Source organism: Erithacus rubecula (assembly GCF_903797595.1).
Source record: "Erithacus rubecula genome assembly, chromosome: 4".
Taxonomy (NCBI): Eukaryota; Metazoa; Chordata; class Aves; order Passeriformes; family Muscicapidae; genus Erithacus; species Erithacus rubecula.
The window spans coordinates 62,648,094-62,672,415 of NC_136686.1; the positions used below are offsets into that span (position 1 = coordinate 62,648,094).

At 47.4% G+C, this 24,322-nt stretch overlaps 1 protein-coding gene across 9 annotated transcripts in view; it reads left to right on the forward strand.

Annotated features, from left to right (window-relative positions):
* The window catches only part of FRMD4A (FERM domain containing 4A), a 353,071-nt gene that overhangs the window by 315,859 nt on the left and 12,890 nt on the right, over nt 1-24,322 (forward strand). For all 9 annotated transcript variants that reach the window (XM_079304345.1, XM_079304340.1, XM_079304339.1 and 6 more), the window contains exons 12-16: nt 1,710-1,786; nt 5,866-6,004; nt 11,761-11,902; nt 19,143-19,276; nt 22,582-22,704. In XM_079304345.1, coding sequence (XP_079160471.1) covers nt 1,710-1,786; nt 5,866-6,004; nt 11,761-11,902; nt 19,143-19,276; nt 22,582-22,704 — 615 coding nt within the window. The remainder of the gene's footprint in view (nt 1-1,709; nt 1,787-5,865; nt 6,005-11,760; nt 11,903-19,142; nt 19,277-22,581; nt 22,705-24,322) is intronic.

A 24,322-nucleotide genomic window follows, 5' to 3' on the forward strand; every position in this document is an offset into this window, starting at 1 on the left:
AAAGAGGAATCAGGCTTCAGCTCCCGGCTTAACCCTTTCACCCCGTGTCTGTCCTCCCTCGGTGGGTAAAATAGTGGGTGTATGTTTCTGTGCTTCGTTTGGTGTTTACAAGTTTTATGCAGCATTTAATATTTCCAGTGGAGGAATAAAATAGTACCCCAAGGACAACGTAACTCAGCCTTACAGACTTCTCATCCCTCCTGGCTCCCTTCTTCCCCTACCCCCTCGGCAATGTGAACAGCCCTAGAATATGGGGCAGCTCAGTGCCCTTCTTAACCCCTACTCTTCCTTCCAAGAAGCACCCTGTTACAGGAAGGAAGAAAAAGAGAAAAAACCTCTAACCTTGCTTGGAAACTTTAACAAATATTTTCAGTTTTGCTGCCCCTGAAATACCAGCAAGGAGAAAATGCTGGGTCCTCTCTGTGGTTTGTTTTATTCACTAGATTTCAGCTCCACCAGCAGCTATATCAGTGCAAATCAAATTACGCCTCCTGTTTACTTATCTCCAGAGCACTGACGCTGGCAGCCGAGGCTTATCTCAGGAGCCAGCGCCTTCCTCGGGGGTAGGACAGGAACTCCACAGAAGCTACTTGGAGTGGGAGAAGGAGTTTAAATCAGGGAAAGCTCTATTGCCTGTGCTCCCCAGCAGCGGGGCTACGAAGTCCGAGATGCCCAGGGGCGTGGAGGCTGCCTCCTCCCTGTGGATTAGTGGCCTGGAAGCCAGGGTTTGGATTTCCTCTTACTCATTGTAAGGAAGAGGCAGTGGTGACCTGCCCGCAGTGGTGACGGTGTGCTAGCTTGCGGAACTGGCACTATTTCGCTGTCACCGCGTCCTTCGCGCTGCTCCAGAGGTCGGTCCGCCCTCCTGCCTGGGAGATGGGCTTTATTTCACGGGAGAAGTGCGGGCGCAGGGGCCGTGTAAGCGCATCCCACTGCCCAGGAGCACGCAGAGCCCTCCAGGGCTGCCCCAGGCTGACTCAGGGCCGAGGGAACGGCGCACTTCCCTTCCATGGAAAGCTTCGTGCCTCAGTTTCCCCTTTGGTGGTAGTGTTGGCTTTGTCCCAGTGCTGCTTTGAGATGTCCCGGCAGGGCAGCCTGTAAAACAGAGGCTGAGATATGACCTGCTTATTGCCGTGCTTTGTGTCGCCGGGAGTGCCTGGAGCCTTGGGCATCGCCACTACGAGTGTGACAGCACTTGGGACAGATAAACTGACTCCGCTCGGATCCTGCTCCTGCCAGCTTTACGCGGATTGTGGGATAAAAGCAGAGCTCGGTATCAGCACTTGGGTGGAGCGGGGGGTCTCATCTCCTTCACCTCGGGGAAAGTCTGCTGTGCCAGAGGTCAATACACCACCCCAGGTGCCAGCCCTCCGAGGAAAATGTAGTCGAATCCCGGTTTGCTCGGAGTTTACACATGTTTTCAACACATCGGCCCCGCGGAGTGAAACCGGCGCCCTTCCCCGCCTGCCACCGGGACCGAACCCGCCGCGGGCAGCGGGGGCCCGGCGGGACGGACGGACAGACGGAGGGAGGGACGGACAGAGTCCGCCCCCGCCCCGGGGCTGCCCGCGGGTGCGGCGGGGGGCGCGGGCGGGGCGCGGGGCGGGGCGCGGCGAGCGGGGCATTCCCGCCGCAGCGCCGGCAGGAGCGGCGGGCAGCGCTGCGCGGGCGGGCGCGCCGGCAGCCCCATCCTCTTCTTCTCCTTGCAGATCTTCCAATGGAGGCAGCTGGAGAACCTCTATTTCCGCGAGAAGAAGTTCTCGGTGGAGGTGCACGATCCGCGCAGGTGAGCCACGAGACGGGCCGGGCTGAGCCGGGCTGTGCTGAGTCGAGCCGGGCTGTACCGGGCTGAGCCGGGCTGTGCTGAGTTGAGCCGGGCTGTACCGGGCTGAGCCGGGCTGAGCCGGGCTGTGCAGTGCCGAGCCGGGCTGACCCCAGCCGCCTGTGCCGGGCTGAGCCGGGTCCTGCCGAGGCCGCGCTGCCCCCGCTGCTCTGCGGGGCTCGCTGCTCTTGGCAGCTGGGGACCACGTAAGAGAGAGGCAGCGAGCACCAAGCCGGGGCTGCTGCTTCCTTTCAGCGGGACATTTCGGGGTTTTGAGGATGTGTTTCCCCTCGGCTCCTAGCGGTATTTTTTTTCCCCTTCCCTCTGTTCTGGCACCTTGTGACCCCCAGGATTGTGCGGCTCCGGTGCCTCAGCTGCAGTGCTGGCAGCCCTCGTGTGTGAGAGGGGGGTTTGCCTTGTCCTCGTGTTTCACTCAGAGCCCAGAAATGAGCGCCAGATTTTGTACTCACATGCTTCTTTGTAAATAAATATTCAGTAGTGCAACTGAAAGGAATGGCACAGAACCAGAGGTTTACCACCGGCAGCCTGGATGAAAGCCCATCAGTCTTTTTGGCACAGGAGCCTTATTTTCTTACTTTGGAATCCTAATGTGAGAGTTCAAGGGACTGTGCTGTATCCCTTCAGCGCGTTACTGGATGGTTACTGCACACAGTGAGTGTGTGGCTCTGAGTAAAAGCAATGTCTCGTTTGCACTGTAAGTATGATACCACTGATGGAAACCATGTCTCTGCCAGACTGATTCGATGTGTTGCTGTAGTAGTGTGTTGTGCTGATCACTCAGCTGTGATCCAGTTTCACCTGTTTCTCATGCCTGTGTATAATATAAGTAATATAAGTACTTTTGTTAGAGGAATTTTGCATGCAGTTTCTATCCTTACTTACCCTGATATTAGCACAGTCACACCAGTACAACGGTGCCTGTCTGCATAGGGGTATTTGTTAAACACTGAGTAAAGCAGCTCATGTCATTGTGCAGAACCTCAAAGCGTCTGCTTAATATTAAGCATGTAAACAGTGGCATGAAATCTAGCAGAGCAAATTCCCATAGTCTAGAATACGCTGGGAGATCTTCCAGCAGCAGGAGCTGGGGGTAGGGCACTGCTTCTCCCACTGAGGCTCCAGCAGCCAGAGAGGCATCAGAAACACTTGCTGTGAGCAACCAGCAGCTAGGAGCCCCTAAATGCCCTAAGTTCTGGCTGTTTCCTGGAAGGACAGTTGCAAAAAAAAGAAAGGAAATAGCTCTGGGACCTAAAAATCATGGTGACATATGCAACTTGATGTTGTGCATGAAATGTGACCACACAGAGCAGCCTCCTCTCTCTCATTTGTATTTAGATTATAGGAATTAGTGACACAGAAGAGCTTCCGTTCTTTATTCCATTGCTTTGTTTCTCTGACTCAACACCAGGAGGACAAAGCCCTGTCCCAGGTTGTCAGCCTGGTACTTTCTTGCTACGAAGGAATTAGTTTGGTTGGATTTTGTACCATTCTGATTGGTTTTTGTATCCAGAATGGCACCATCCAGGTGGAACTGGTCCTCAGGCTGTAATGCAGCGCAGCACGTTGCAGTGGCGTGGTGGAAAGACACTTTAGCTCGGGTTGTAGTCTCCCAGCCAAGTGGGATGGACTCCTGTGAGCAGTTGTTCAGCGTGTGGAGGCGGAGGAGTAGCCAGCACAGTGCTCTCTCCACATTCCTCTGCTCGTAGCCAAACCAGAGCCTGAGTCAGCGCAGCCACAGTCAGGAGAGCGAGCGCAGCTCTGGAGTTGTGGCCAGAGCTGGGGCAGCACAATCTATGTTTTTAAGCCCTGACTCTGCCCATGGCTTCCTGTCCCCGACAAGCCATTTAACCTCTTTTCATTGCAGTTACTTATCCCATAAAGGAGGAAAATTATACATTTTAGGGGCTATCCACAGTGTTAATTCCATAGTGCAGGTAGCATGCATGGAGGGAAGTCATGGAAAAAATACCTGTGAGCTGTATCTCTCAGGTCTGCAGACACAGCTGTAAAAAGCAAGTCCACAGCTCTGACCAGCAGTCTGCAGATTTTCTAATGGAGTCTACTGTTTTGATGGGAAACATGTACAGATTCCAAAAAGGAAAAAAAAATTAGAAATCACTGCTTTTACATTGAGAAGATTAATGATTTGCAGAGTATGTTTCTAAGAATTCAGGAGTAACTGTGTTTGAATGGAATAGGGTGACACTAGAATTAAGGCTTCAGTCCATGTTTGAGTGCCTTAATTTCTTTATAGCTTTATGTGCCAATGTGCTGCAGTAGTTTGTGTCCTTAGACCAATATAAAGCATCCAGAGCTGAATCCACTCTCCAGTCTCTACTGGAAGAACACCTTTCAGCACAGCCTTCATTCCCTGTCCAGTGACAGGAATGAGGCAGCCCAGCACCATCAGCTGCTGTCGTGTTGCATCCACAGAGACTTTTCTCACAAGAACAATACTTGTAATAGCACAAGGTCTCTAGGACTCAGGGGCACTGAAAGGCACACGGTAACACTGAAACATGAGATCCCAGTTGTCTCAGACCTTGTTTGCATTGGCCACGGCTGTTTTCTCAGAAATTTCACTCTGATTTGTAGCTCCATAATTTGACTTTAACACATTTTGAAGCACTGAAAAAGCCCTGATGCAATGGCTGTCAGCCGTCTCCCACACTGAACATTGCCAGCAGTTCTCATTTTGCTGCAAAGTTTTTGGTTTTTTTTCATTTTTGGCTCTATCACAACTTTCTTCAGCTGTTCACCCCTGCATGTTCACCTCCAACTTTGGACAAGGCAGTGGCCCAAAAGCACCAGAAGAGAGGTGCCCAGTACAAATACAGGTGCAGGAGAGGAACCTTAGCAGGCTTGAGGATTTGTGAGTGCTGGTAAAAGTGTTGATTCCCCATTGCATGGCAGAGTAGAGCCCCTAGGCTGTCCTGCAGTGTCACTTCCATACCTGCAGAGTCCCTGCTGAGTGTGGACTCTGGCAGCCCCTCTGTAACACACCTGTTCCCCAGGCTGTCTCTTGTACCTCTTCACCACCCATGTCCCTAAAAGTGTCACATTACTGAGCAAGCCTCTGTACCCATGTCACATTTCATAATCCTACTCTACCACAAGACCCATCTTAACAGACTGGACAGGAGGCCCTCATTTATTTGGGGATCTGTAGGTCAGTGGTGTGGTTTATTCCAGCCAGAGCCCCATCTCTGCAGTGGGAGGAGTTCCCCAGATCAGGATGCTGACAGCCTGAATGTGTGCTGTGCTGGTGTCAGGGGCTCTGCTGGTGGGGTTGCTTTTGAGGGATGAGGAGGAATAATCAAGCAGGTTTGTACAGCTGTGAAAGCATGGGGAAACCTAACCTGTGTTTTTTTGCTGATGTTTGAGAACAATTGGGAGTTACAGGGAGGAAATATTTAGCCCTTATTTTTCCTGTTTTTAAATTCACTCAGCTAATCACTGAGTCCCATTCTTCTCTCTGGGGCACTAGGCAGCCCCCTCTGAGCCTCACAGCTCCCTGCCCCCATACCGTGTGTCAAATCCTGTCACATCTGTTTACAAGTGGGGAAATCAAGGTTCCTGAAGAGTTTGTGCCACACTCCCTAAAGTAGCCATTGATCCTGTGATCTTTAGTTGTTACCTGGGTCCTAATATTTGGGATCCAATGTCCAAAGCCAGAGGCAGTGGAGGGTGTGAGGACTTGGCCTCAGATGTCTCTGCATGTTTTGAGACACAGAGGATTCACACAGGCTTTGGCCTTGGTGGCTCCCCTGGGATATGCAGCAGGTCAGCATCAGCCAAATCCAGGGGTACAGTCTGAGCTGGACACACTGGATGATCTCTTACTGTTAGTCCTCTGGAGCTTGCTATCTTGAGGACATGTTTAAAGTAAATGCTCTCCTGGCTGGATTAGATATTTATTGCTGGTTTCTAAGCCTTTTTTCACATTAACACATTGCTCTGCCACAGAAAGCAATCTGGTGAAACCTTTGTGTAATCCCAGTTCATTCTTTTCTCCTCTCCAGGGCATCTGTGACCAGGAGGACTTTTGGGCATAGTGGTATTGCTGTGCATACGTGGTACGCCTGTCCAGCACTGATAAAGTCTATCTGGGCTATGGCCATTAGTCAACATCAGTTCTACCTGGACAGGAAGCAAAGCAAGGTAAGCATGGGAAGTGCACATTGTGGTGGGTGAGTCCTCCTCACTCACCACAGTCCTGGCCATGTCAAGTCCAGATGGTGGCTTCTTTCCTGCCCTTCCTTTCTACTCAAGATCAAAAAAAAGGCAACTGACTCAAGATATTTGCTAGTCTTGAGCAGACTGAGAAAATTTGTATTGAATTCATGCCTATGGCAGTAAGGCTTGAGGAAAAGGTTGTATTGAACTGTGGCCAAATGGAAGGAGCCAAAGTTAGCAAGCAGTTAGGGGCACATCCCTGTCTGGATGGCTTCCATGTCTTGAAATCTGTCGTAAAGTTAAGGCAGCTTCCAATAACTGAGTTCAAAGTACCTTCACAACCTACAACTGTTTCTGGATTCTTCTTGCTGTCTCTTGCTTTTTACTGATGTATTTTCTGATAAATGAGAGGTAGGGCTATTATTTTAGCAGGGGGAAGTAGGCTTGACAGCCTGGCTGTACAAGGAGCTATTGCAAATTGGTGCTGCACAGAGGGCCACTCAATACAGAAAAGAACCCACCTTGAAACCAAGGAGTGTGTGTTCTCCCTCTTAATTCCTTTCATCAGCAATTTTAGGCATACCCAGAACAGCAGGAGATGGCTTTGATCACTTTGAGATTACTTTGATACAGAGCAAAGACTTCTCAGGCAGGCTTCCCTCTCCATATGAGCATGCTGGTGTAAAGCTTCACAAGAGAAGACAGAGCCTGTACTGAGTGGGTACCTGCATTGCTCCTCATCTCTGGTGAAATGGCAGAATGTGCAGGTGATGATCCTCCAAATGCCTCAAATTATCTTAATATCTTGCCATTGTTCAAAACACTGCATGCATTTTCAAGCTGGGACTGCTCCCTTCCTTGCTCAGGCCCTGGCTCTATCAGGTCGTTTCAGGAGCCAATTCAGTCCACTAAACTGGCAGAAACATATTTCTTTTTTCTGCTTTTCTTCATTGCATTATTTTTTTCTGCCAGTTAAATGAATCAAGTTTGCTTTCTGGAATTATGTGGAGGGAATTATGAGTGTGCTGGTAGTCCCACTTGTTCTAAGCCCTTTTGACATTGCTTTCCCCATTATAAGCTCTGTGACTTTATTATAAAGTGAGTTGGACTTCTGGCCACGTCTCATGTAATGCAAAAATCCATGTTTCACCTTAGTTGCCATAAGCTGTATTGAGTTTAGGATTGTAGCCAACTTCCCAACCCTGCCTAAGTGCCAGCTGTAAATATGGACAAAGTTGCATACTCACTGATACCAAGGGAAGGTTTTCTGTCCCCCTTCTCTGCTCAGGACCATCAGGGCAGTGCATAGTCTTCTCTGTCAACTCAGAGATAAATTTCAAGCAAATAGAAGTTGATTTTTACTTAGCTTCATCCAGATGGATTTGCTGATCTCGCTGCAAGGTATTTAGGTCACAAGCAATGAACATACAAAAGGAGATTCCCTTCTCCTCCCATTTCTTTGGTAAGAAACTGATCTCTGAAACACCCAGGTCTTCCCTTCGGTGACTCCTTTTGTTGTTGGCAGATTGTGTTTCAGTTTTATCTCCCCTCTCTCACACTCCTACAGGCAGCACCACCCACCAGCCCTCATTTGTTAACCTGTCACGTCTGTGACTATGTCAGCTTGCTTTGTCACAATAACCCCAGTGGTCATGCTGAGGCTTTGAAGTTAAGGCATACAAATATTTTTGTCCCTTTGTCTTAAGGAAACTGATATTTTCATCAGTTGTCCTCATCTTTGACATGTCACTGTCAATACTGATAGATCCATCAATTTTAATTGATCTGTTCTGTTTATCCTGCTGGTCCCTTCAAGGACACAGTGCTCATATGAGCTTCACTTTGGAAGACTAGTAAATCATATCCCAGAGTAGGGTGATGTGAAATGTCTTTAGTTCAGCTCTCAGGGGCCTAGACAAACATTTATTGAGTTTCAGGTCGCATGGGTTTGCAGCTCCTTAAATCTCAGGCCCCACTTCAATTGAATCTTCGACTTCAAAGCAACACTTAGATATTCCTTCCTTTCATGTCCAAACTTGGCATTTCATATCATTTTGACAAAAGAAAGAAAAATAAAAACAAACTTAGAGGAAAAAGCCTGCTGGAGCTCACAGCACAGCTGAGCCTTTGCTCCAGTGATGTAGATTAGATGGCGGGAGATGTGACATAGTGATAAAGAAAGCTTGAACTCTGTGCTCCTCACATAACTGGGCACCAGCTGGATCTGGACCAACAGCTCCACTGGAAAGAAAAGCCTTCACTTGATTTTAAAAAGAAATAAAATCCTCTTTGCCTGGATTCTGGCCCTTTTGCAAGTGAGGTCCCAGCCTTTCTGCAGCTCTCTCCATGCTGAGCTCCTGCCAGCTCGCCGGGTTCCCAGCGTCTCACTCCCTGCTGATCTCTCTCTGCCTGCAATCGAAGCGTTAACATGGAGACTGAGAAGATCCCCAGCTTCCCAAGTCAGCTTGTCAGCATGCAGAACTCCTGTCAGCTTCCCTTTTTTTTCGGGAGACAGATGCAGCAGGACTTGAAGGCAGGTCTTTCTCTGTTGACTGCACTGAGTCAATCAAATGCTTGGCCTAGAAACCTTGAGAAGTCCCATTTCGTGGGAATTCTCAACACCACGTTCCTCCAAGTGCAAGGCTTTTTGGCTGAATGAACTGGTAGGAAATAGGCCAAGGGTTTCAAAAAAATAACCTCCAGCAAAGCCCCATCACTGTAACAGGAGGGATAAATTCATCCCTAATGTCCATCTTCTTCCTCATTTCACTTATGGATTTTTCCTCACCCTCTGACCCTGTCAGAACAGCACTGGGGATCAGTTTGGCCCCATGCTTTGAAATGACTCATGAATGAGCCAGTCTTCTTCCATGTAAATGAGACTTGGCAGGTCTGCTCTAAGTGCTTTACAATTTCTGAGCCTGGAGGGAGTGTGGGGCTCAGGGGAGCACTAATGGGGTGTAACCCAGCTTTGCACAGCCTGCAGAGCCTCCTGCTGCTGCTGCTGCTCAGTGGCCTGTGTGAAATGAGCTGCTGCTCTGCTTGCTGCTGCTGAGAGCCTGTCCAATGCACGAGACCACCCAACACTGACTGGCATTGCTGTAGGCACAGAGGCAGCAGGGACTGAGCAGCAAGGAAAATTAACCCCATTCATTTCAGATGTTTCATCACCCTGTTCAGTGCAGGGCAGCATTAGCACAACTGTGATTGAATCTAAAACCTTCTCCTATGGTTTCAGCAGGTTTGAATTGTACCCTCTGCAGAGCAAACTCACCCTGCCCTGATAATCCTGTCTGCTCCTTTGCTTTTCCTCTCTCCTGGCTCCAGGGATGCCAGGCTTTGGTCTTATATCACCCCTTCTTTTGCCCTGTATAGGGTACACTTCCAGCCACAGCTGGCTTGGTCAGGACCACAGCAGCACCCAGCAGTCACATTGCCTTCACTCAGCACTTTGGTTGGTGCCTAGTCAGACAGGTAGGGCCAGAGTGTGCCCTAATTTGCATTCTGAAAGTGAGTGGAAATAAACTACAGGGCTGCTTGCTGTAACTATCCTACAAAAAAGGAAAACCACTGCTTCGTGGAGCAGGAGGGATGGATCTGTCCATGCAGACTTGGGGTTTGTGCTTTTCTGAGGCATCCACTGCCAGGACTCAGTGTGTTGGGTCAGGCAGACACTGGCTTTGATCAATGTAGCTGTTCCTGGGGTTATACAAAGTACACATAACTCTGCATATACACAGGGTTATACAACATACACACACCTGCAGGGGATTTATCCCTTTATTTATGCAGGACAAAGACAGCTGAAAGGCTTGTTGCCTCCAAAGATGTGGCATTGCAGCAAGACAACTGTTCATACTTAGGCTCCTTATCAAGACTTCAGTAGAAGGAAATCTCATTAGATAAAAGCAGTGATTTTCCTCTTCACCTGGAACTAACCTTCCAGAACTATTTGGAGAAGATGTTTCACTGGCCTTGTTTCTGACCAGAAACATCTGATCCAAGAAGCTGAAGAGTGCTGTCCTTCCCCTGGGGCTGATTTTAGGGAGGAACTGCTGGAAATGGGCAGTGTCTAACTGGTTGCAACATTAGTTGAAGAGGCCCAGTAGTGGTTGACTGATCTGCTCTGATATCTTGTCAAGTAGTTGAGCCTCTGCACTCACAAGGACTGCACTGTTCACTCTTGCAAACAAGGGGGAACACACACCCTGTTATTGGGGTTGTGTAAATAAGCTTGTGAGCATTTGGATACCTCGGAATGGTAATGACAGAGCTCATAAATACCCAGGAATATTAAAGGATGATAGTACTTCTGAGGGTGTTTTCAGTATAAGGCTCTCCCAGTGCTGTCTTCATTTGCAGTCTTAAATTAGTGTGCTACAGGGAGACATTTTCCTTCCCTTATTATTTCACTGATATGCAAACAGAGGCAGGGATCACTAAGAACTTAACCTTAAGTGTCTTACCCAAAGCCCCACAGCACATCAGTAATAGAACTAAGAAGCTCAGTGGTGAGCAGTCAGCCATCAGTTCAGGCTTAGTTCTTGTTGGAATGGTTTCTTCTTTCTGAGGATGTGAAGTATACACTGAATATCCCATCATGAAGTCATTCCTGGTATAATATCCCACCCCATCATCCCTGGTAAGTGGGCATCAGTCAGCTTTGATTTGTTAGCACAGTAATGATGTGTCCATCCCCTGGGCTGTATGGCCAGGGCTGAGTCTCTTCTGGCCTTAGGAAGGTGCAGAGGTGAATGCTCAAGTGATCTTGAACTAAGGCTTCACACTCTTCTGGATAAAACTCTTGGAGTTAGAGAGTGTTGGCAAAATGTGCCAACAGCATTCTGTGTTCTGAGAAATTAAAATTGCAGGTCAGTGGTCCTGCAAGGACAGATTAATTGAAGCTTGTAAGATTTGAGCAATGGGCTGAGATGACTGTTGGATGTCCATTCCAGCTGAAATTTCTATTCTATTCTATTCTATTCTATTCTATTCTATTCTATTCTATTCTATTCTATTCTATTCTATTCTATTCTATTCTATTCTATTCTATTCTATTCTATTCTCTAGGTTTATGTACATGCATTATTTACTTTCTTGTAATTACAAATTGCAACAATCTTGTTGACATTTGGTGGGGAACAATGGCCATGCCCTAATGTGGCCAGTTACTGAGCTGTGCTGGCTGTTGTTTCCTACTAGAGTAATGTTGATGCTTTGAAGAGGTTCCTCACAGTAGGGGCATTGCATGCAGCTTGTTAATCTGGACAATAACCTGAATGTGTTTTGCTGTCAATATATTCTTCCAGCTTCTCATGGCAGCCCATTTAAGGCATGTCCTATGTCTTGTTCCAAAGCTTTCTGCTGATTTGTGAAGGCCCCTTCTGGCTTCCTTTAGAGTCAGAGATGGTCCTTAGCATTTGAGCTTTTCAGCAGGTTATTGTGATGGCATTTCTGAAGGTTTCTTATTGTATGTGGTAAAACAGTGACTCCATACATCCTTTGTTTAAGAGAGAAAAATGTGCATGGCAAAGCAGAGAGAAACCCAAACAACAGGAAGCAATGCCAGAATTGTACCCACTTAAGAATGTAAAAAGTACAGCAAGTGAATACTGTGCCAGATTTTTCTATTGTAAAATAATCCAAGTTTGCTGTGGAGGCCTGTTTCCTGCTACAGCAAAAGGTCTCTTTCCTTCTGTGAGCTTTCAAGAAGCATTACTAACTGCTGTGTCCACCTCCAGTCCAAGATTCATGCTGCAAGAAGCCTGAGTGAGATTGCCATTGACCTGACTGAAACTGGAACCCTCAAGACCTCAAAGCTGGCCAACATGGGGAGTAAAGGCAAAATTATCAGTGGAAGCAGTGGGAGTCTTCTGTCATCAGGTAGGTCCTTTGTCCTGTGACTGGAGGGAGTGTGGTGGGAAGGGCCATGGCCATGGTATAATGGGGAGCAGCCAGAAGCTGCACTGCAGAAAGGAAAGTCACTTCCCTTTAGCCTTTCAGTCTGTCCAGGTGGCACTCCATCTCTCAGCACATTGCTCCACAAACAGCACAGGCAGCAACCTCCCCCTCTCTCTTTACCACCACTCATTTCCTCCTTCCCTCCAGGATGTCATCTCCAACCTCTCAATTTCCAGCTGAAGCCTGATCTCTCTTCACTATCTCTACCCTAACCATCCCTTGGTATCCAGCTTATCCTGAGGCAGATGGGTCTGTGAAGGAGTGCCCAGACTGCAGTGGGGAAGCAGTCACCCAGTGCAGCTCACAAGGGAAACTGAGGCTTGGAACTGGTGATATCCCTCAGCATTGTTGAGACAGGGTGTCTTCTTCACCAAGTGCACATCTGCTTTGCCTCTCTGTTGCTGGGATTTGGCTGCTGTCCCAGGCTCAACAGAACTATTCCCTAGCACTCTACCAAGCTAGTGCCAGGGTCCTGAAGGTTTCTTGTTGTGGCTTGGAGCATTTTCTTGTGTGAGGAACATATCATGTGTGAGAGAAACCCAAGGGAAGGTGATGCAGAGGAGAGCTAGAGCAGGAGTAGAGAAGGACTGGAGAAGGGGGTCAGGAGGTTGTGACTCTTTGATACTTTTCTGGCAGTCTGAACCAAGTAAGCTGTGTGTAAAACAGTGATAAATGTCACTACAGGCTTCAAGCAGGGGGTGATATTTAGCAACGAGCTTGAAGCTGCTTAGGTGAGCTCTTCAGGAGGGCAAGGTTTCTGGTATCACTGTAATTAACTGTTTCAGACAATTAAATACCTTCTGTTACCAAAACCAAATGTGTTGAGATGGGTAACAGCAGAGAATAACTTTCTCAGATTTGGACAAAGGAAGAACCCATCTAAGAATGCAAATGCTTTAAAACTGAACCCACAATGATGTAGTAGATTTGCTTTTCATCACTTCATGTCTCTTAAAACATTGTTTGGAAAATTTTCAGCAAGGGGTTAAAATGTGCAGAGTTTTCAGAGCTGCTTGCTGTGCAAGTTCTTGCCTTGCCTGTGAACAGAGTTGCCTTTCTGCTCCTGAGGTCTTCCTGACAAAGTATACAATCCACTGTCTGTGCCTCCCATTGCTTGGGGAATTGCAGTAGCTCAGCAGCTCCCAGGTTGGTGTCAGATTGTTGGAAGTCTTTGTTTGGCATTTCTTCCAACTCTCCAGCTGGAAGGTAAATAACATTAAGTACCCCAAGTAAGTTCTTAAGGTCTTTCCAAGATCTCAGCCTCCTGGGCACCATTCCTAAGTTTGTGAGAGCTACTTGGTAGTAATTCTGTTTACATGTTAATACACAGACTTTTTGTTCCTGGAAAAAAAAAACACTGGGGTTTGCTTCTACTCTTACACCTGGGGAGAGCAGTAGCATGTGAAAGCTGGCAAAAAATCAGGCCCAGAAAAGCTGGTGTAGGCCCAGCAGCTATCAGAGTTAAGTATGTGGAAATTCCAAACTGGGAGCTGCCCATGGTTTTATTTCTGTACTTTTGTGCTCCCTGCACCTTTCTGGCTGAGCACAGGATTTGTAGACTCACCAGAATTGCACTAGTGACTAGATCATCCAGAGTTCATTGACCAGGTGAGTCATTTCTGCAGTCCTGGGTAGGTGGATTTTCTACCTGGTGCCTTCATAGGACTGTGTGAACCTCTGTTTCTGTCTAGGTGCTGCTGGTGGGCCAGGAGAGCACAGCTCCCTCCCTGTTCCTTTCTTCAGAGCTGCCTCTTACATCCTGCCAGCTCTGAGAGCAGGGCTCTCCCCAAAGTATTGAGGACAGCTGCAGAGTTTGCTGCTGCTGTGTGCCTTCCAGCACCTATGAGCAGCTACAAAAAAGTATTAAGACATGTTTGGCAGAGGTCAGGTACCAGGGATTTGGAAACCCTGGATTGCTTCCACACTCAGAGCCCTCTGCTCCAAGATCCCCTTCCCTCGAGCCTGGCTGGTGGAGGTGGCCCATCCCTGTCCCTGGATGGGAGGGGGCATTCATTGTGTGTCCCACTGGGCACAGTCACTGGCTCTGTCCCAGGCTTTGTGTTTCCTCCCATTGTGCCACAGATTATCGGCCCACAACCACAACAATGATGGGTTATCACAGTACAGCCTGCACACTGGAGAGAATAAGTGCAAATGATTAAGTGGCCACTGTAGACTTCCAGGCTATAAATACCTCAAGTGACTCGAAATCACAAGGTCAGGACTGAATCTCTGTTTGCCCCCACTTCCCTACTATTCTCAGTCCTTTTTTTCCTGAAAATTATTTGTAGTCATTTCCTCCCTCCATCTCTCTCCTCCTCACTGGAGGGGCCACCATGAGAAGCATGCCAAAACTGGCATGTCTCCCCTGGGCTTGCAGCAAGTCTGCAAGGAAAAGTTTGTTGTTGCTTGCAGCTGTCACACTGTCTGGAGAAGATCCTGCTGTGCAGTACAAGGCAGACACTGCCCCACATCACTTACAGTCTCTAGAGACAGCAGAGGAAAGATGTAGTCTTGCACTGGGAAGTGGCTTCCTCATGATCACAGCAATTCAAGACCAAAGCCTCATCTCCTCCATTTTTCCCACGCTCTTGGTCTCAGGCTGTTCACTGCAGATTTGTAATTTTTATGCCCAAATCCATTTCTGACTCTAATTTTTGTCCTCATTTTGGATCTGAAGGGGCCTTCCTAGGACAGTGTGCTGCTGTGATTTTGCTCAGGATCTGTGGGCCACCCCTGGACATCTAGGGAAAGATTTGCTTGTGAATTAAAACTCTGCTTTCACACAGGCAGGAACCAAATCAAAGCCAGCAGAACAAAACCAAGTTAGTTCTAAGGTGGATTTTTCCTTTGGAGTCTGTGCCATAAGAGCTCTGCAGGTCTCCAGGCTGGTGAGGAGCCCTGTAGTCGCTGGGTTAGGGTTGCACTGAGCCCCAGACTACCTTCTTCATCTCTGGGCAGAGGAGACACCCCAGAGGAGCATCCCTGCTTTGTCTTCGGGTGCTTTCAAGGAGCCTGCAGCCCTGGAGCCCCATTCCTTCTGCAGCAGTGGAGGTTTCCTGTGCAGGGGCCTGTTAGCATTTGAAAACACCCCAGCAGATGCAGGCAGGCAGTTCCCAGGCCCTGCTGCAGCCAGCAGAGCTGTGTCCCAGCTGCAGCACCCTGGCGGGTGTTGGAGAGGATCAGCCACAGGATATCTGAGCTCTGAGCACATCCTGTGTGGAGCAGCTCCCCCAAGGAAATCCTCTGTGCTGGGCAGAGAGAGAGATAGGGGCTGTCTGGGGCTGCTGCTGCTGTGTGCTGACATCCTGGTGCAGAGTCAGCCAGGCTCTGGCACAGGGTGAGCTTGGGGGAAACTCCCCTCCCTGCTCAGGGGACAGCCAGGCTTCCACAGGGACCTCAGCCAAATGCCAGCCAGCTGCAGCCGGATGCAGAGTGAAGGGTTTGCCATATTTAGATGTGTTTTTCCTGGAGCTGGAGACTTGGAGAGTGAGAAAGGGAAGAGATTCCTCAATTATTTTGCCTTGCTGCTGCTGCTCAGCCACCTTGGTGCATCTCCTCTCCCCTCATAGTTTGTGTCACCAAGACTTGGCTCTCTCTGCTCTTCAGCATCCTTTCTGTCCTCCCTGCTTGTTTTCACCCTTCTAATTTATCCCTTTTCCAAGCTGACTCCTTTCTGCTACAATAGGTGGAGGAAATAGGGAAAATGAGTCACTGGTAGGACTTTGCCCTCCAAAGGGTGTTAAAGCCCTTTGGCAGGCTTTAAAGCAAAGCTTGTCTTGGACCCAGCAGACCTCTACCTGCATAACACTTGACCAGATCCTTCAGAGTTGTGGCCCGTGTGCTGCATGTCCCCTTCAACATCACCAAGACTGTCCTGACCTCACCAGTACAGAAGTGAGCAGAACCCAGCCTGTTAGCATTGGTGAAGTTTTGCCATGAGTTCTGCTGGTGAAGGAGTTGGACAGGGAGGACCATGTTCCCCCTGCATTTCTCAGCTCATGTTCTCCTGAATGTCAGTGGGTGAAGAAATCACCCAGAGAGGCCATGTGGGTATCAGAAGATGAGTACTGTTTCCACAAATTAGCAGGGCATTATGTGGACATGTAGGTCACCAAGACCTGTATCCCATCCTGTATGCTGAGAAGGAAAGGGCACATACACATAAATAGAGCCCCCAGTTCAGCAGCTGAGAAGGCCCTGTGGCTGCTACCTGGTGTATTTTCACAACCCTTTTTGTTTTGGGGACATCAAATGGTTCTGCAGAAGTGTTTGTTAAAATACAGAGTTTGGTAAATCCTTGTACTGCAAATGGGAAGGAGGCTGACAAAACAATTTTCACAAATTATTGAACCCACAAAAGGGTTCAAATGCTGTATAGGAAAATTATATCTTTTCAGCAACATTTCTCCCATATACTGCATTAGGAATTAACCCTAATTGTGGGAGATAAAACACCTGAGAAAGCTTCCCAATCAGCCATTTATGTTACAGCAGGAGCCTCTTGTGTTAGGACTGATCTCTCAGGACTGATTTTTCTCTGTTGGTGATCCACTTTGGAAGGCACTGGGCAGCCATAACTCAATGACCATGTCTAATAAGGCTGATTTTTAGGTAGTATGTGCTTGATTGGTTTGGTTTGTTCTGGTCTTTGATTATTTCTTGGTTGTTTTTATGGTATTTTGATCTGTCCTGACATTTTTGGGTCAATTGCCACTGGGTTTAGGAGTGAATCTCTGAGCACAGCCTTATTCAATGTAGGATTGATACATATTTATAAAGAGCCTCTGATGGAAACCATAGGTACCCAGCAACACAAAGCATTGTTCTCTGCTCATTTACAGTCCTCTCATACAGGTATGGCTCTTTTAACTGAACAAGTTTCCATTTGCTTTTTACCCATGAAAACAAGCAGAGCATCCAGCTGATAAAAATCTAATAATACGCTGCAAAATAATTCAGCTTTTAAATAAAAATTCATGACCAAACATTAGTGCCAGTGAGTGCATGACTTTGGTTTCAGCAGTAATCCCATTGCTTCACTCAGAATGTGACAGCTAGTGCACTTCCAGATCCCCTCCAGTTCCTTTGCTTTTTGGGAGCAGTGAAAAAGATGGCAAAATGGGCACTCAGTGGACAAAATGTGCACCAATTGCATCAGGGTTGAGACCAGTATGGTTCTCACAGTGGAAAGCACAGCTGGAGCAGATGCTGTCTAAGCCTGATTTGGGTCCACACCAGCTAAGCCAGAAGCCTCTTGTTTCCTTCTTGTGGGCATACCCCAGATCATCAGAGGGGTCTGGCCAGGCTGTTCATGTGCTTGTAAATGTTTTTGTGTAGCTGCTGTGGCAACCCACACAGCAAAAGGAATAGCTGTTAAAAATAAATCCAAGGCTGGCATGGAGGTATGGAGCAGACAGAGGAAGGAAAGAGGAAGAGCAGTTGAAAGGAAAACATAGGTCATTAAAGTTGTCATAAAAGAAAAAAGAAAAAGGTTCAAAACATCTGCTGGAATCATGAGCAGCTTTTTACCAGGATTTGGCAGTTTGTTGACAAGTCTGTGAAGAAATTCAGCAGTTCAGTTTTGCTAGTAACTGCTCAGCAGGGTTGCTATTAAGAATTATTAAGTGCTGGAGAGGAGTTTCCCTGCCAGTACAAATACAGGGCTCCCCTAGAAGGTCCCATCAAGTTCCTCCAGCACAGACGTGTCTGCAGAGTTGAGTTTTGTTGCTTTACGAGGGCAAACACAAAACGGGGATGACTACAGCAATTAACACAAGCATCTTACTGTGAGGCTCTCCTCCTTTAGCTGATAATGCTCAGCCTGGCTGACCTTTAGAGAGATCTCTTCCACCACCCCCACTTCAGGACAGCCCAGTCAAAGGTTTGAGGAAGCAGAGTGGTGTTTCTTTGAATAAATGCCAGCTATCTTCCTTCATGAAAACTGCAAAAAACAGTGGTGGAAAAGATCTGTGAGATTCTCTGCTCCCCCTGAGCCAGTGCAGAACTGTCTTGTGGCAATTTTTGCCTCAATTACCTTTCAGTTTAGCTTTAATGGTCTGCTGGAATAGTAGCAATGAAAGATGAAGCTGAAAGCACAAATTTCACTGTTTTGCTGCCAAAATGAAGAATTGTTCCCAGATTCCTTCCAAAGCTCTGTGAAATAACAGCTTTTTCGACCTCCTTGGTTGTGTTTTCACTGAATGCTTGGAGGCCAAGCTGCAAACGTGTCTAGGAACCCCCTCTAACCCCCACCTGATGACAGGTGCACAGAAAATTCCATGTAGCATCCTGTTGTATCTGACTGCTGCAGATTATATTGCTGGAGAAAGGCGGGGAGCAGGTCACTGCTGTAAAAAAAATGTTTCTCTTGATACACCAGCAGCAAAAGGAGGGATAAGGAGAATATCCATCGTTTATTGTACGTGGGGGAAACATAGTGACAAAGGATGAGGCTACTTCGTGGAGAAATTCCCCTGAAGAGCTGAAATTACAAATGTTGTCATGACATCTAAGCCATAGAGTTGACTTAATTCACAGATGTATTTCAGTGGAGTTGCTGGTAATTACCACTTGGACATACAGTTAAATATCTTGACCTACATCTTCACAAGAAACAGCTGCTGCCCCAGAAGGAGCTATGGTTGGGGTTTTTTGGTGTATTTTACAGGACTCTTGCTAGGTAATTTTGTTCCATTACAGTTTTTCATAGAACAGGCCCTGTAAGTGGATTGAATTACATGTGTGCTACTAGGATAATTGCAGTTCTTAAGAAGTAGGCTGCATTGTCAAATGGTTTCTCCTAGACTTAATTTCCAAAAAAATACATCTCCAGGATTTTGTAAACTGTACTTTGCCATTGGGAGCTTTCATGAGAATTGTATGTGGGTTTCCTCTAAGATCTTTAGATGAATAATTTTGCTGGTTTTATTTTTCCAGATAATAATTACAAATGTCTTTATGTGTTCCACTGTCGACTCTCTGACTGTTAGCTTAAACATTAAGGATTTGCTGTAAACAAACGTGCCTGGGTAACACCTGTTTCATGTCATAGTCCAGTTTCTTTTTGGAAGGACTGCATCCAGGCTTTGGTAAAATTACAAGCACTCCAGATGTGTATTCTGCTGTCAGCTGGCCTAGTGAAATCATTGTTTATTGACAGGTTCCCAGGAGTCAGACAGTTCTCAGTCTGCCAAGAAGGACATGCTGGCTGCACTGAAGTCCAGGCAAGAAGCATTGGAAGAGACGCTGCGCCAGCGCTTGGAGGAGCTGAAGAAGCTGTGCCTGCGGGAGGCGGTAGGCACTGGATATTTTATAACCTGGAACTCTTCTTTCCTCACTTTGTTACAGCAGCTCCTTGTTTGGAGGTGGGGCAGGGTCAGGAGATGAGATTCCTTCCACAGTCACCTCTTACAAAACCCATTGTACAATGACCTCAGGTACATCCAGATGTTTCAACTCCAGATGCAAAGTCTTTCCCCCGAGAAGGGGACCCCATGTCAGCTGGGTACCTAGCTGGCTTGGGGCAAGGAGGGTGCTCAGCATCCTCGTCTGTGCTTTGAAATTGTGAATAAATTGCATTCAGCCAGGCTTCTTATTAACTTTGATAGGAATATTCTGCTAGCAGGCTGGTGTATGTGCTGGTCATCACTTCTCAGAGACTTTTGACTCCGTTAGCAAAAAAACCCAAGCCTGGGACACTTTCTTCTTGGAGCAGGCCCAACTTTACATCTCTGAGCACACTTTGCCATACAGAACACAAGGTTTCATCTGCTCCATGTAGATTGCCTTCATCCAGTCAGCTCTGGCACTGCTGGAAAGGAATGCCAGTGTGGTGCAGACCTTGCAAAGAGGAAGCACTGTGGTCATCCCAGGTCATGCAGGACCAGTCAGGAACTCATAACCTTCCCACTCACCTGCCAGCTCATTTTGGAGTACATAGGAAGCCATTTAGTGATCAGTTTAATGTTTGGGGAAATCACAACTCTGCTGCAGCTGTGTGTGGAGATTAGCAGCATTGTACTCAGGTCATTCAGCAATCCTCCCATGTTTACAGGGCCTGTGTATCTGATTTTAAAAACAAATTGTGATGTGTAACACAACAGGAAGCTGGCTGCAGACAGTGGCACAGAGATCTTCCAGTTCTTGCTTAATATTTGATGTGTATCTACCTTTTGACAAAAAATGGGAGAAATGGGTCGCTGATTCAGGTCTCATTGCACTTTGTTTCAATTAATGTATAGTTTTAATGCCAAAAAGAGCAAGCTGGGGAAAATATCTCTCAACAAAGAACGTCAGCAGAAATCTCTGCTGCCCCTGTTCCCACTCTTTACTCCATGGGAGCAATCCCTTCCCACCTGAAAAGTCCTGGTTGATTTCAGCAAACAGCTTGTGCTGTGAGAAACGTCACAGGACCAGATCCAATCTCTAAATCCATTGAGCTGAGATCATCCACAGGAAAAAATCACAGCTCTTCAGGGGCTGACAGTCAAGGTCTGGAGGCTCTACTTGGCTCAGAGGAATTTACTACCCTGAGCTAACCCTGCCTGACTGCTGATGACTAATCCTTGCAGCAGCACCGGATGCAGAGGAAGATGTGTCTGTGGCACAGCTGCAGGAGCTCACAGCCCAGTGCCTTCCCTTTAACCCCAGCTCTGGTTTTGGTGCAGCCTCAGGCACTTCAAGAGCCACCAGGATGCAGGCAAAAGCTCCCACTGGGGCAGGGAGCTGGGGATGAGGAGCAGTAACTCCTTAATGTGCTGTGGCAAGGCTGGCCAGAGCCCATCTGTCAGCACATTAAGAGCTGCTAGAAAGTGTTGGTGCTTTCCATAGGTGATTTGAGGGAGGCAGTTAATGGACACTTGGAATCTGACCCCATATTGCAACCCCACAGCTAATCCATCAGCAGCTGGTAGTTGAAAGCTTCCTCTCAGGTTGCCCTTTGTCCTTTCTGCTTTGGCATGGGAATGCCCGAAGCAGAGGAAGAAGGTGGCAAACCGGGAGATAAAAAAGAGTTAAAAGTGGGAGCACAAGAAAGCATGGCCAGAACCATTCATAATGCTGGCATCAGGTTACTTTGGGCCATCTCTACTCCAGTTACTTATTAATTCAGGTTATGTTTCATGATCATGCCTTTGAATACTTTTCAGCTTGTGGAGACAGCATGGTAGCCCACATTAATTTTGTTCTGCTCTGATCTTTACAGATTTTACAGAAAATTAACTCTTTAGCCACTGCTCTTCTTTGTATCACTTTAGGAGCTATAAAGAAAATATCCCTTTGCCCTCAGGAAACAGGAATCTGTGTCTTGGTGCAGTGCTTTAGAGCCACATCTCAGTACAAGGAACACATTTTGAAAGAAAAACTGAAATAACCCCAGAGGGCTGGAGGGGCAGCGCAGAATGGGACTCTGAGACATTGCAGCCATGCCTCTTGCAATAGGGGGCTGTGCATGTCAACACAGAGCTCTGCTGCAAACCCATTTTGCTGGGAATTGCTTAAAGGGAAGATTTGAAAAGGCCAGGTCCTTGTTTTCTAGTGATCTGAGAAGAGGAGAAAGAAAAACCCCATTAGGGAGTGGGGGAGAGGCCAGGGTAGGCAGGGACTGGGCTGTGCACCCACACTTGCATTAAGGTCAGCTGCTGTTCTTTGGGATTCAGATGATTTAGGTTACTCTGCCAGCTGGATCCTCTCAAGACTGATGCTGAGGAGCACAAAAGCCTTTTGTCCTTCATGGGGAGGCTTTTGAGTACAAGGAATGGGGGCTGTGCTGGTAGTCAGGCTCCTGCCTTTTTCTTAGGCAGTCAATGCCTTCAGTTCAAATATGTGTGCCTGTATTGTGCAGTCTGGGGGAACAACCCCACAGCATTAACATCAGTAGTGGTGCTGCTCCCTGTGCTCTACATACTCTGAAATTCTGAGAGGTTTGCTTCAAATTTTGAACATATCTTTGCAAATAACCCTATCAGTCTGACAGAGTATCAGCTAATAATTGCTCCAAAGCTGCCCATTACATCATTGGGGTTTGGAAGGCACTCTAATACATGAAGTGTTATCAGACAGGTAATGAGGTACCAGGCACTGCTTTTAGTGACCATTTTCACTGCATTCCTCTCAGACACATCATGAATCAGGTGGGAATGTTTTTCTGTGCAGGTCATAACCTGCATGGCTGTTACCACTGCAGCTTTCTGACTCAGCAGACCTGCATCCTGCAGGAAGGCTCTCGGGTCTGCTCACCCCTCTCACAAGCAGCTCAGCAAATAGGGACTCTTGGTTCCTGCTCACCCTGCAGCAGAGATGGAAACTTTGTGCTGCAAGCCTGCTCAGCCTCAGGCCCTAGGGATGGGCACCACTTACAGACCTGCCCAGGGCAGGCCACAAAGATGTGTGTTCATGCACAGGTTAGAGAAGAGGTCCCCACCCTCAGCGTCAGGTTCTGGCTTTGCAGGGTTGGGTGCTCTCTCCTGTGTGTTTATCAGCTGCCTGAACTGGATATGTGTTAATGAATACCTGTCATTTTAGGGTCACACAAGAGTGGTGGTGTGCTTTGCTCTGCTGCAGGATTTCCCAGAACACTTAACAGCATTTTCTGCTTACAGGAGCTCACAGGAAAGCTGCCACGAGAATACCCCCTGGATCCTGGGGAGGAGCCACCTATTGTAAGGAGAAGAATAGGAACTGCCTTTAAACTAGATGAGCAGAAAATCCTGCCTAAGGGAGAGGTGAGGCTGTGCCCTTCTCTTCCAGACCCATGTCCCCACCTCAGGTCTCTATGATGTCCCCTGAGCATCACACAGGAGTCATCAATCCCATGCTTATTTTTGTTTTAAATTGCTGTAATTGGTCACAGTACCTGTTTGGGTTTTTTATATCCATCAGAATGGGAAACAGGTTGAGAGCTGGGGACTTTACTTCATACTTGCCTTCAGGAGTGAAGGTGAAATGCTTGAGGTTCAGCCCTGCTTTGCTAGAGGCAGCAGAAATAGCCTGGGTGACCAAATGGGTTATGGTAGTGCAAGTGGTCTGGTGGCAAAGTGCACTGATTTGTGTGAGCAGGGAGCATATCAGGAGCCCCCCAAGCAATCTGAGCCCTGCTTCTGCTTGTGTTGTTTTTGCAAACAGCTGCTTGCTTTCCACTCCAGTAGCAATCCAAATTCAGGCCCCCTCTAACCAGGGAAAAAAGCATCACCATTATCCATCTCAGCCCTGCCTAAGCAAGATAAAAGCATTTTGCACCCCAATCCTTAAACAAAAGAGCCTTCATCCCTACCTATGGGGAGCTGGAGTTACATTTTTCTAAGTTTGCCAGGGAGTGTTTGTTCCCTTCCTTGCTCCCACAATGTGCTGGGTCATTGCCCTGAACCGTGGCTGTGAAAACAGGGCCTGCAGCAGCTGTAAGGCAGGACCAGATTCACAGAACAGCTATTGTCTGTGGAGGCACATTTGTCTCAAGACACTTGTGTATATTCCAGTCTTGAGTTTCCTTTTTATTTTTGTAGGAGGAGAGACTGAAGCTGGTGTGACTGTGTGGTTTGAGGCTCAGTTCAGCCAGGGAATTAACTGTTTGTCGTTTTGTTGGCATTTTCCTTCTGCTGAAAAAATAAACAGCTGGAGCTCTTTAGTTTTGTTCTCAATGGAGCCTGGGAGAGGAATTCCACCACAGTCAAATATTCATGAACTAGCACATTTAATTAAGCTTTTCAAAGGGAAGCATGTCTTAGCTGAATTACTCCTAAAACCCCTGCAGTCTGTTGGCTGCTCAGTTATAACCTGATCTCCAGCTTCCCAGCTCCTATTGCTACAGGGCAGCTTTTGGGGCCAGGGGGTGAAGAATCTCCTTACTCCAGTGGCAAGGTTAGGTGGGGAGAGCAGGAAGGTGAAGCAGCTCCTCCCCAGTGCAGGCACTCTGCCTTTTAGCACCAGCAATCCAAACATGCTGACTCAGCTTCTCTCTACCTCTGTCAAATTTTAAGGCTGTGTTGAAAACCATAAATTTCTATTCTCAAAGAATGATGTTGAGCTGTGTTTGGCTGCCAGTTTGAAAGCATTTGGGGAGGCTAGCAATGGTTTTCCTGCACTTTTCAGCAAGTGCAAACACTGGAAAATCAATTTAAAACAAAAGGTGAAATATTCCCTCAACCACATAAATCCAGGACTGAAATTACTAGCTGTGACAAGGACCTGAAGGAAGGCACTTCTATCTAAAGGCAGATGATAGCTCTCATTTCCTAGGGCTTTATTTATAGGGGCCTCACTGGAGGAAAATAGACAGTTATGGACAGGAGGAAAATTAATATATTTTTTCCTACTGAATGATTAGAGCTGAATCTGTGAAGGTCT